Source organism: Aethalodelphis obliquidens, unplaced genomic scaffold (assembly GCF_003676395.1).
Source record: "Aethalodelphis obliquidens isolate GAN/ISIS:26980383/991018 unplaced genomic scaffold, ASM367639v1 scaffold3, whole genome shotgun sequence".
NCBI classification, from domain to species: Eukaryota; Metazoa; Chordata; class Mammalia; order Artiodactyla; family Delphinidae; genus Aethalodelphis; species Aethalodelphis obliquidens.
In genome coordinates this window covers 19,382,332-19,395,510 of record NW_020837947.1, presented here as the reverse complement: position 1 = coordinate 19,395,510, position 13,179 = coordinate 19,382,332, and the positions used below count along the sequence as shown (strand labels likewise).

The following is a 13,179-nucleotide window of genomic DNA, read 5'->3' as shown; positions in this document are numbered from 1 at the left end:
ACTGATTCTGCAGATAAAAACTAAATTAATGTTTCTTCTTTACTGAATTCCGGTAATGCTTAGCATTCTTCTTGAACACTGACTTTGATTTTGGCCCCTTAGTTAGATTAATTTAAAGTATAGGGGATCATGTCTGATTTCTATTTTGCCTCTCTCATAGACCCCAGAACTGTGCTCAACGCATAATCAGAACTCAGAATATATTTACGGAAGAATTCAACAAGTTGACTGAGGCTAAGATTCTTGTTTGTTTCTCATCCACTCCATTGCCTATATCAATAGTGAGAAACGTATAACTTCTGTCGGAACTGTCATTTTACATAAATGAGCATCCTGTTGTACTTGTCATGGTTATAGGATGCAGGGAAATGTGTTTTCACAATAGGCGTTGAGATTTGCCTGGCACTGCTGCTGAGGCAACAGAAGGAAGGGAAGGCACCTGGGGTCCTCTGCTGCCTGGCTCCCCTTGGGGTGGTTTTTGAACCCTACCATTACTCTATCGGTTGCTTCCACCTTGGCAGACATATAGGATCCTAGGGTAATTTAAATATGGTGACAAATGCCAGGGTGTTCTCTTTATGTCTTATCAATTTTCTATTTTACTAAGGTAGGTGAAATCTACAGTGACTGTGAAGAGGGAAGAGCATAAGAACAGTGCAGCGCATGGGGGATAAATGATCCTCATTTTGAAGGTCACCACCCTGGATCAGTTTCAATGAAATGATGCTGTTAAATACAGAGAATTTCTGGAGGGAGTACTTGGAAGTCAAGGAGAAAACTTTGTAAATACTTAGCCACCCGGCTGTATTTCAGAGCATGATTTCTAACCAAGAGCAGGCCAAATTATTTTCCTAAGTATTTCTGGGGGCCATTAAATGTTTATGACAACTTTATATAATGAAGATCTAAATTTTTTTTTTTTTTTTTTTTCGGTACGCGGGCCTCTCGCCGTTGTGGCCTCTCCCGTTGCAGAGCACAGGCTCCGAACGTGCAGGCTCAGCGGCCATGGCTCACGGGCCCAGCCGCCCCGCGGCACGTGGGATCTTCCCGGACCGGGGCACGAACCCGTGTCCCCTGCATTGGCAGGCGGACTCTCAACCACTGCGCCACCAGGGAAGCCCCTAAATTTTTATTATGCAGTTTGAAATCACCACCATGTCCTGTAAAGTTAAATCCAGTACTTGAAGAAAGGCCGGAACGAAGTCTTATGAATTTTACTCATAGAGTCTTAACAGTAAACAAATTAGGAAGATCCTGCAACCATTCTGGAAATTTCCTCTTCCCATGATGCTAGGAACTCCTCATGAGATGAAATTCAGCAAATTCTGATGCTGAAGTTTGGTATTTTGTTAAGAAAAAGTTGTGATATATATATGTGTGTGTGTGTATGTATGTGTGTGTGTGTGTGTATGTGTGTGCGTGTTATAAACACACACACAATGGAATATTATTTAGACATGAGGAAAGAGGGTATCCTGCTGCCATTTGTGACAGACGAACTTTGAGCACATTATGCTAAGTGAGATTAAGTCAGATAGAGAAAGGCAAGTACTCTATGATATCACTTAAGTGTGGAATCTAAAAAAGTCAAACTCATAAAAAACAAACAGTAATATGTTGGATACCAGGGGGTGGGGGGCAGGGGGATAAGACTGATGTTTCTCAAGAAAACAAACTAGAAAATAAGCTGTAGAGATCTAAAGCACAGTATAATGAATAGAGATAACAATGGTGTACTATAATCATCAAACTTGCTAAGAGACTAAAACTTAACTATCGCATCTACTAAAAAGAAGGAATAATTATGTAACATGATAGAGGTGCTAAATATTGCTACAATGGCAATCATATTACAGTATATAAATATATCAAATTAGCATATCATATACCTTAAATTTGTACAATGTTGTATGTCAAATCTATTCAATTTTAAAAAGCATGTCCTTCCTTATATTGATATATAAATATTGCCCCTGCAACTTTTATCCATTGGCCATAGTTACAAAGCTTTAGGGCCACAGAAAAGCGAGGTTTTTTTTTTTTTATCTTAAGGATTTTTTTCCCCTTTAATATAAAAGTATAAGTACAGTGGTCCAATGTAATAATATAAAAAAAAGTTCTCATACTAAAAAAAAAAAAGTACCATAATACTGTACATACAAAAACTGTTCAACGAGAATGATTTAAATATATCTGTTCTTTTCCAGATCTGGAAGACACAAATGTAAAATTCTGCAAGTGTATTGCTGGAACATGTGTCCAGGAACACTGTGTTCCCCTTTCTCTTCCCCCTGTCCCAGCCCCACCTTCAGAGTCCCCTGAGCTTGGATCATGAGCTAACAGTGTCCCTGAAAATAACCACAGCCAAATGTTTACTCAGTGGAAGTCATTATTCAGTGAGCCGCTGCTTACCATGAACTATGAAAAGCACAAGTTTTAAGCCCAGCCAAGATTAAATTCAGACAGAGGTCTTCCCATTCCCTGATTTGCTACTAGAACTGCTTTTGTTAGACCCAGCTTTTTTTTCCCGGGGACCATGGGGGTTATTTTGGTGATTGTAGGCCTGGATTGCCAGATCCAGGCATTCCTGAGCCATTTTGATTTACCTCTGCAGAGTCTCCAGGTCAGCTGGGAAGTTGTCTTCATGGCTGCCGTACTGTTGTTCCTGGGTGATGTTGGCCTTATTTTGCTTGTGGGCAATCTTAGTGTTGCTGGACAGTTCGGTGTACTGGATTTGATCTGGTTTGATGGCAATGTTAGAGTCAGGGGGAGCAGATGGTGTATTCCAAGTGAAAGGATAATTATAAGCAGCTGGATCTTCCAGTTCCCTCCTTTTATTGTTTAGTGAGTCTCGAATTGTCCCACATCCTAAATGAAGCATCTCCCAAATGTTAAGCAATAGGCAAAGGCCTGTGACACCATACATACAGAAGAAAGATGGTCTTTTCAGTGGGTCTAGGAATAAAGCAGTCTATCTTATGAGGGCAAGGAAGCCTGCTGCACACATAAAATGGGTGGACTTGGAAGCCATACAGAAAGTACTGCCCGATCAGAAAACCCACCTCAAACATGGTCCTTGCCAGCAGCTGCAGCAGGTAGATTTTCATGAGCCCATCCTCCCGAATCCGCCATTGCCCATCATGCTTAGGTTTAGATTGGTTCTGATCTTTATTTTCTTTTTCACTTTCTAATTCCATTTCTGGATACACCGTGGGATCCTTTTCATGGTCCTCTTCCGTTTCTTCCAGGGCCTGGTGCTGTTTCCAATGCATTGCATAAGGTTTGCTCCGATGGGCCTTCTTGTCTGCTTCACCGTGCTCCGTTTTGGCAACCTTATGAATGACATAGCCCAGGTACATGACAGAGGGGGTCGCCACCGGGATGATCTGGAACACACAGAAGCACATGTGGGAGAGGGGTGCTAAGGCATCATCGCAGACGTTCTCGCAGCCTGGCTGCTCTGTGTTGCACACAAATTTGCTTTGCTCGTCGTAATAGATGGGTTCTCCTTCTACGGCTGTAAGGACAATCCGGAAGAAGATCAATACCGTGAGCCAGATCTTCCTCACAAACGTGGAGTGGTTGTGGATCTCCTCCGGCAGGCAAGTGACGAAGCTCCTACTCATGGTGACTGAATTGGTTTGCCCTGGTATCCAGAATTTCTGAAACCCAAAATTTTCTTAGAGAAATGTTTTGCTTACGAGTTTTCCAAATTCCTTTGGTAGGCGGGGTCCCCCGGGGCCGCCTCCTCCACCACCGCTGCCTCACATGCCCCGCGTCGCCGTTGCCTTCACCTTGGTCTCCCGCCAAGGCCGAAGCCGCTCCTGCTGCTGACTCCTGCAAGTTTTTCACATGAAAAACTTCTCACTACTAGACTGACTCACTTATTTTCTTCTCCTGGGTCTATGGTGGGGAAAGGGACTGGGTGGTAGGTTGCTTAGGTAGCCCTCTCTCCACTTCCCTTCCTTATGCTTTTCCACCACCACCTTTCTCTAGGTAGCCTTTCCCTTCTCCCTAGAAATGGAGTGAGTAGGAGAGAGGACTGGTGAAACCAGGACAGGTTTACTTGCTGGATAAGACCATGATATGGCACTGATGCTGTCTGGGCTGGGTGCTGCTGGAGTCCTATTACTCCTTCAGGTGAGCCTCTTGGGCAGGATCAAAATAACTCCAGGCCAGCTCTCTCCACATGTCCACCTTCAGCACAAGTCCAGCCACTCCCAGTGCAGCCCTTTCTGCTCTGCTGTCCTGGAGAGCTGGCCAGCCACCATCTCACCTTTTTGCTTTTTTAGATGTGGGTCTGGTACCAGTCTCTGAAGCTCACAAACTCTAGACTTCCAAGTTAAGCTTTCCAAGTGGCTTTCTTGAAGCTCACATGTCTCTGCTTGATGTGAGGAATAAGCACAAGTACACTCCTTTCCTGACCTCTGGTAGGGATGGGGTGGGAAAGAATGCCACAACACTCAAGTAGCTACTTCTGAAGAAATTATCTCCCAAACCAGGCCTGCCTCTTTGTAACATCAACCTCTTATCTACCACTAGATTTTTTTGGCTTGTCTTTTATTCCCTGTATAATTCCTGCATACAGGATGTATCATCATACTTTGAAATAGGAAAGGGGTACTTAGCACCTCAGTTTTGCCTGCCTTCTTTGGGGTTTCAACCAAAACTGAGGCAGAGAGAATTTTGCTTTAACAGCCTATTACACAAATAGCACACTTCATTCTCTTGTCTTCTCTATCCTTTGATCTGCAAGTTCACCTGGGTGTCAGATTCCTCTGCGTAGCACTTTCCTCCTCAATCCCTTGTCCATCCTATAATTTCTTCTTGCTGGACTTCATACCTTTGAAAATATCCTACCCTTCCCCCAGTCCACTTAATAGCCCCTGTATCTGTTTTTTTCAGCCTATTGTTTTATTCTTTCATTCTAGAAAGTTCAGGGTGGCTTTGTACAGATCTAAAAGATTATTTTTTTAAACCATTTTTCAAAGGCCTCGTTTGGTTCACTTCTTTTTTTCCTGTATCCTACTTTGTCTCCTGTTTCCTATTTACTCTGCTCATTCACTGCACTTAGGCTCTGTCCTTGGTCAATACTTGGCCTTGCTCTGAGTACACTGTTACTTCAGCTGTAATCAAACAAGTACTCATTAGATACCTACAGAGTACTTAGCACTTTTCTGGCAGCATGCAAGATCAGGGAAGATTAGGGTCTGCCCTTAAGGAGTTTCACTTTCATTAGCCAGGACAGAACACATCAAAAGAAATGGAGAACATTCTGTGTGTAAAACTATGTGATCTGACAATGTGCGGGCTTTCACCTGGACCGTAAAGTTGTGTTTCATAAAGTTTAAAAAGATTCTGAAATCTCTCCTGATATGCGAAGTCTTCCCACATTTTTCACAGAAGCACTATCTATTGTACTTGGACATCGTTTATACACGTTAGGTCCACAGATGTACCTGCCTTAGCCTTCCACCACTAATATAAATTTTCCCTAAACTTGTACATGAGATACGTTTTTAATTTAGGTTTTGTACACATTAATGAAATCATTTTACTTCTAATTACATCTGTGCCGGATATTTAGCATCTAAATTGTTGAGTAAAGAATCAGATTCTTATTTTTTTTTTCTTCATTCTTTTCCAGTGTGTAGACTTATTAGATGTTCTGGGCTTCATGATGACGATAATGACGTTAATGGCAATAATAATGACACTTCCCATTTGCATTACACTTTCCAAAGTACTGTCACGTACATTATCTTATTTCATTCTAAAAATGCACCGAGATGATTGTGATTAGTTTGTTCATGACTGAACCTCTTACAGCCCATAATGGCTCCTCTGCTTCCCAGTTGCTCTGCCACAGACACTTCGTAGAGAGCTACAGCCCTGAGTTCTTCTGCTCAGGTAAATCTGCAGGCTCCCAAGCCCAGTTGTTCATGCTCCTCTGACCCAAACTGCAAAGCTGTTGGTTTGGTTCCCATTTTTGCTCTTCACCCGTTTTCTAGACCTGACCGGGTCTCTGGCTTCTTGGGCCTGCCTTACCCCATAACACACACTTTGGTGCCACTTTGCTCTGTGCCCCCTAACCAAGTGCCATCATGACCCACTCTCAGTTGCAGAGCTTGAAATCAGTCTTGACCCTGCTTACTTAGGGAGGGAGGTCGTCAGTAATTGCCAACAGGAGTAATCGAAAACCCCAAGTTCAGAGGCCCTACAGGAGTTACCACTTTCTTCCCACATGGAAGCATGAGTCTAGGACACAATACCCTCAGTGAAGTCAGCCCATCACTCTGAATGCCTCTGGTCATTGCTGTTTTTAGTGTAGAATTGTTGTTGGCACAAAATGAAGTCAATTTTCCAACATTTGTGATGCTATTAAAGCAGGACCATTGGGACTATGCTAGGTGATGTCCAGTTTCCCACTGGCATTTCCTCAATGGTTTTTCTTATGAAACTTGACCACTACTAGCCCAGCTTTTGTTTCATAAAGGATTATAAAAACAGCTCACTTTGAACCGCAGTAGTGCCGAGGACTTGAAGGAATTAAAAACCAAGCAGATAAATACAGGGATGGCAGAAAGCCCAAAGGATGGGGACAATGATGAGAGATCAGATAGCTGAGTGTTGCCGCTACAGGAATAATTTGCACACGGCATGCCTTTAGTCTAGACAAGGGTATTTCTATTTTAGAGTAAGTCATCCCATATTTCCTGAGGGAGAACTGTTTGGAATGCTTTTACTTATAAGTTTAGAGCATTACAGGATGTACTTTTATTTTTGTTATTAAACTATAGGTGATTTGTTATAAAATAGGCAAACCAACAACACTATGAAGGTGATTTATGTTTAGAGGTTGTAGGAAATATAAATTGATTTTCTTCCTTTTTTTTCTTTTTTTACTGTCACTCTATTCCCAGAATAAGTGTATTTTGTGAAAAGAATGGTAAAGCAAAACAAAAAAATCTATAAAAAGAGTTCCTACAGGATGTTTGGAGGACAGAGAAATTCTCTCTGTTGAAGAATTGAACTTCATCTTCTAATGGCTGAAATCACTCTCCTGGCCAAGCAGGCTGCGCATTGGCTGAGGCAATGTTAAGACTAGATTGGTGTTGCCTACAAAGCTTAGGGAGCTTGTCAGGGTGGGTGTGCAGCCTGGAGTTTAGATAAGATTTCCCAGGGGTTTTAGTTACTCTTCACTTATTTCAATTTGGCTTTCTCCTTAGCTGGCTCCTACTTAGAGTTTCAAGCTCGTGTTACTATCCTGGTTTTCAGTAGTAGCAAATCCTAAGGTAGTCTATAAAACTGTACTGCTATGATTCACATGGAAAAACATACTTTTTCATCTCCTGCCATGGAGTATGGTTCTAAAATTGGCAATCTCACAAATGCTTTGACCCTTTAGCATTCCACGCAGTTGGTCTGTCACTTTTGTTTCACTTTATAGCTTTTTAAAAATGGAATTCTGAGTTAGTCAGTCGTGGAGGCTAAAATTCTCTTCAGTAAGTGTGTTTTTTTCATAGCATAGTGCATTCATAAATGCTGGTAAAAGAATAACTCTCCCAGAAAAGAACTGTAAGATGGATGTGGTAGATGGGACTCCAGTACAATTTGACTCTAAGTGCAACTCAAGGCAATAACTTATCAATTCTTATCACTCATTTTAATATTCATATTTTTGGTATTTTCTTAACCTGAGGGAGTGATTTTTTCTCAATTTAGACTTTGCTCCTGTCCTATCAACATTATGCCCATCTCACCTCAGCCACACACATGAATCAGCTGCATCCAGACTCCATGCCTGAACCCTCAATGGTAAAAGTCCTCCCTGTGATCACAAGTCCTGTGGCTGCTCATAGCTACATCCCGCACACCAAGAAAGCAGCTCTTTGACATGACAGCTTCCAGTTGCTGAGCTGTTCCATGCCCCAGCCTCTTTCCGCTACCTTCCATATGGACCCCATAATCAAAATGTAAACTGCATTCACACCACAATCCCGGAGAATTCACTATTCCCACTTGGTCCCTCACCACTCAATTCCAGTTCCTCTTCCCTTCACTCAGCCTCATGGGAAGAAAAGCAGAACTAGGAGACAATGGTCCAGTCCCCTGGCCTAGTCCTTGCACATTTCTGACTTTCTTCTGGGACAGACTACTCGGAACCTTTACATCACCTCTAGTTGGCTGCATGCTGACTCCAACACTCCTACAATTTCTCCTTATGTAATATGGAAGAACAAGTCTGACTCCATATTGGATCTGTTTTTTGTTTTTTTTTTTTTTTACTTTAACCTTTGTATTCTATTGCTTTTGTTACAAGTTAATCACTAAAGAGATGTTGCCTGTAGCTTAAAGTAGACAGAATGGCCCATCTCAGGGAACCCTGCCTCTCATGCCTGAGCATTAAGCTAAATTACCTTTGTTTAGTTCACAGGAAACATCCTGACCAGGCCCACCTGTGAATGGCTGTAGGAAAGAAGTAATTAACACTTTCCCTCCAGAGTATGGCCAGAATCAGAAAATGTTTGCAACAGTTTATTCCCTCTTTTACTTTACTTCCTCACCTCCCCCTCTTTGTTCTATAAAAGAACCCGGGCAAGAAGTGTCTTTGGGACACTAGTCCACCATCTTCTCCGTCTGCTGGCTTTCTGAATTGAGTCTCTATTCCTTGCCTCAACAACTCGTCTCTCTATTTATTGGCCTGTCGTGCAGCGAGCAGTATGAGCTTGGGCTCAGTAACACTCAGTCAATGCTCTAAGTGAGAAAACAGAAAAGAGCTGGCATGAATTCCCACAAATTCTTCCTCTCCAATGCTAAATGTTTTCTGTTCAGTTTTTGTTCATTCTCATTTTATTCCTTTCCATAAAGCTTCTTTCCAGGAATACCTCCTCCACTGTGTGCTTTGCCCCATCTGTTGAGTGGGGGCTAAGGGGAAGGAGGATTTAAGTGGGAGAATGGCATGAGTTGGGGAAGAGAATCTCTGCTCGTGACCACAGCACAGGCATCTAGAAAGCATGCCAGGAATGACTGTCACCAAAAAGCAGGGTTTGAAGACTCTGCTGAAATGAGACTTCTCACAAGATGGGTGCTGGAGTGGACAGGTGTTGCTCTGGCTGTCTGCTTTCAGTCCATCCTTCCTTGGATATTAACAGCCTAATTTTTATTTAGGAAATCAACCCATCTTCAGTTTTGGGATTCCTGATCAAGATACCTCACTCCACTCCTGCCAAAAATGGGCAGGAGACCCCAGGTTGTTGGCTGAATTTAATTCATGAGCGAATGACATATGAACTGTTGACCTGACTCATGCTGGCCAGTGAGAGAACATCTCTTTGTTCCTGAGGGCAGGTGCCCAGAGCTACTCTGAAGCCTGCTTCTTGCATTTTCCTTTCAATTCCGTGAGCAATCCTATGTACTTAAAATTTTTTTCTTTTTGAATTAAATTACCCAAAGTCAGTTTATATTGATGCAAAGAAAGAAATCTAAATTTTATGGGACTTGAATAAGTGAAGGTAACATGGTATTGAAGGAAGGGCATTAGATTAGGGTCAGAACACTTTGGCTGTAGTTCTATTTCTGTTCTAGACAACTGGGATTTATTTGCTCCCATGCTGTTTTACCTAAAGAATGAAGATTCTCAGCTGAGGGGACATATTCAGATCTCTTGGGTATCTTTTTAAAACCATACACACTCATTCTCCATGCAAATTCTGTTAAAAGTCTTGCCCTTCTCCTCACCCTTACCATGCATCGCCTTACCATTGAAAATTACAGACCAGTGAGCCTCCATTCCTAACAGAAGTTATAGCCCTCAGATGTGTTGGATCAAAAAATATTCTACTGGACTAGGATATTTCTAAAGGTTCTTCTAGGGCTAATATCCTTTAAGTTGATGAGATGCTTTTTAAGATATATAACTGTTTTAGACAGGTTATGAAAGAAAATTTAAAGTGAAAGCAGATGGAGATCTATGAATAGAAACAGGAATCAAATCTCAAAAATTGGAGGAATAGTTGTGAAAGATTTTGATGTGAGTTGCCTTAAGTACAATGATAAACTTGTAGCAAATATATTCATTAAGACTCATGAGACTCATATTTTAATTCACCAGCACAGAGGGCTTCAATTTTTTGAAAAAAAAACCCACTTAATTTAAAAAAAAAACTTGATTTTTGTTAACACACTCTGAGTTTAGAAATCTTCCATTGCACTAAATATTAAGGCCATCAATGTGGTCATATAACAACTAGAATTCAGTGTCCAAAAGAATAGGTTTCTGAGAAGTTTAACCAAATGCTACTAATCTAAAAGAACTTGATATCAAAACTTTCTGAATAATTTGTTATTCATTAATGAAATATATAACAAATGTGAATGATACAAAACAGAGAAATAGTCCAAATAAATAAAATATACACTCCTGAGCTAAAATGAAACCTGAATTAAACATTAGTTGTTAAAAAATATCTAAATAAAAATTTTAAAAATATATTTTATGAGTCAACGTTTCTACTCTGCGTTACTGGCTTCTTTCGATGGAGAAATATTAAGAATACTGAAATCAAAACCATGGTCTCTAACTGCCAATGAGCTTTGACATGATCAACTCCTAAGAGTCCAATTAAATATTTATAATGAATATACTTTAATTAAGTTGTCAGTTACTTTTATAGTCTCTTTCTCTTTAACACACTCACACACACTTACACCACCACCACCATAGCATTCAGGCCAACAATATTTAACATTGCTCTATTTTGACACTTAAAAGAGCATACTCTTTGATATGATATTCTCTGCCCCTAAAATTGCTTCAGATCATATGGAATAAACCCATATGCAATTTCTGCAAACTGCTTACCATATGGTAAGTTCCTACTGGAAATTTTAAAATTACATTTTATCCTTGCTGCATCAATAATTTTGGAGGCTCTTGCATGCATATAATTATGTACATTATAACTTCATCCTCTTCATTGCTTTTTGTATACCTTTTATAGGTTCTTTTTATATAAACAGGTAAGAAACATTTGTTCAAAGAAATGAGGTAATTAAAATTTAAAAGTCGATCATGAATCTAATTAGTTCCTTACCTTGGCAGTAAACATCCACTTGGGAAACTTCTAATTATTTCAACAATAATTACATTGGCAGGAGGACAATGGAGTATGAAATTTATGATAAGAATTATACCATTAAACTGTATCTTACCTAAGAAAATCTTTGTGAGAACTGATGCTTTGGTAACACTCTGGCTTATTTCACAGTTGTATCACTCAGTTTGTTTTGCAAGTTTCATTCACTGTTTCATCAAGAGGAGATAAAATACAGTATATAATGTGCTGGAAATGGACAGTGAAGGACCAAACAAGAAGCATGATACTTTGTGAGAACATTATATTACTTACTTTCACCCATGAGACACTCAAATTTTGGGTCTTGCTACTTGCTTGACACTGAATAACAAGAAAGGAAGAAAAAAGAAAGTAAAGAAAAAATAAACAGAAAACTAAAATAAGTTAACATAAATAAGTTCAAATATGCCAGTAGTAACAATAAATATGGATGAGTTGGGTTTTAAATGTAGGTAATATCAATTTGGATTAAAAATAAGAGTTAAATTCTATTTATGAGAAATATATCTAAAGCAAAAAGTTAGGTTTAAAACAAGATAACTGTGAAAGATACAACTGACAAACACTAAACAAAATAACATTACTATCAGATAAAGTAGTAATTTAAGGAAAAAAGTTACTAAAAGAAACAAAAGGAGATATTACACCATGATTTTTAAAAAGCCACTCAACCATATCTTCAAAATATTGTTTGTCGAGTGAAACTGATAGAATTACAAAGATTTTTAAAATTTTAAAAATTTAAAATCTATATCTTAAAAAGTATAGATTTTAACTCACCTGGTAAAAATAGTAGATTAAATAGAATATATATAGTAGATTAAATAAGATATGTATATCTAATCATATCTATATATCATATGTATATACATGCAATTATTTTAAAATACCTGGAAGTACTAGCTTTGTACCTTTCATAATTGGGACACTTTTTTTTTTCTATTTTCTAATTCTCTTCTTTATGAGTCAATCAAAGGATTTCTCCTTGTAGCTATGACATGAAGACATACCGTATATGTCATCTTTTGTGAAAAAGATCTGAAAAATTGTTTATCTTTATGTCACTGGAAACCAGAAATGTTACTCAAACTGAATTGTATTCCATGTCACTTAAACTTGGGCCTTTCGCCTTCCTCAGGAAGCTACTGACCATCAGGAAAATTGCCGACTCCAGGGAAGGGTCAAAATGTCTTCAGTCACCATCACCAACTCTATTACCATCATTCTTTGATGTGTGTGATTGATGTTTTCTCAGTTCATATGCAGTAAAATAAGAAAACAATTTTGTTATTTTTATTCTACTTTGCCTTCCGTTTCCAACTAAATTGCCTTCCCCCTTCCCTTCCTAAACTGAAATTATGTGGTCACCAATGATGAACAAGGTGGTACCCACAAGGGTGCCGTTGTTTTTAACACTTCATCACCAAAGACTTTGTCCTATGCATTTCACCCAAAGACTAACTCATTTTTACCCTAAAATGTTTAACCCTGGTTATATTTTATAAGAATGAATACTGGTCCCATATATTCACACATAATAAATTACAGTCACTTAGTAGTTACTATTAGTTAGAGCCCATTTTACTAAGCTGAAACAGGGATTCAGAAAAGTAAAATGTATGGGGTCTTTCCATACTCTACTTCCAGATTTTCATTATTGTTTCTTTTTATCCTTACTCCTATCTCCTTTTAAAATCTCTTCTCCACACCTTCTCTGTGTCCCACAATGATTTTCAACAGAAAATCATTTTTTAACCACTTGATTTAAGCCTCTCTAATCTCTACCAAAATTTTGTTTTTATTGCTCTGGGAGAGAAGATATTTCCATCTAGAAATAGAAGTAATTTCTCAGCTTGATTATCAGACTTGCTGTTTTGTTTATTTGTTTTTTTCCTCCCTAGCATGTCAATGAGTATCTCTCTGTATAAGTCATTGTCTGAATTTTCTATTATTGTATGGAAGTAAAATTAACTAGGCAGTAAGAATGAGCATTTTAAAAATTATTGAGATAGTTTGCCAAATAGTTATATTTTCTTTATCT

General features: G+C 39.2%; 1 protein-coding gene across 1 annotated transcript; it reads right to left on the bottom strand.

The window, feature by feature from the left end:
* Positions 1-2,402: 2,402 nt before the first annotated feature.
* LOC113605784 (gap junction gamma-1 protein-like) lies at positions 2,403-3,626 on the bottom strand. The gene is given in 2 exon segments (XM_027079351.1): positions 2,403-2,927; positions 2,929-3,626. Coding segments are annotated over 2 exon segments (1,167 nt in total). The 3' UTR covers positions 2,403-2,458.
* Positions 3,627-13,179: the final 9,553 nt, after the last annotated feature.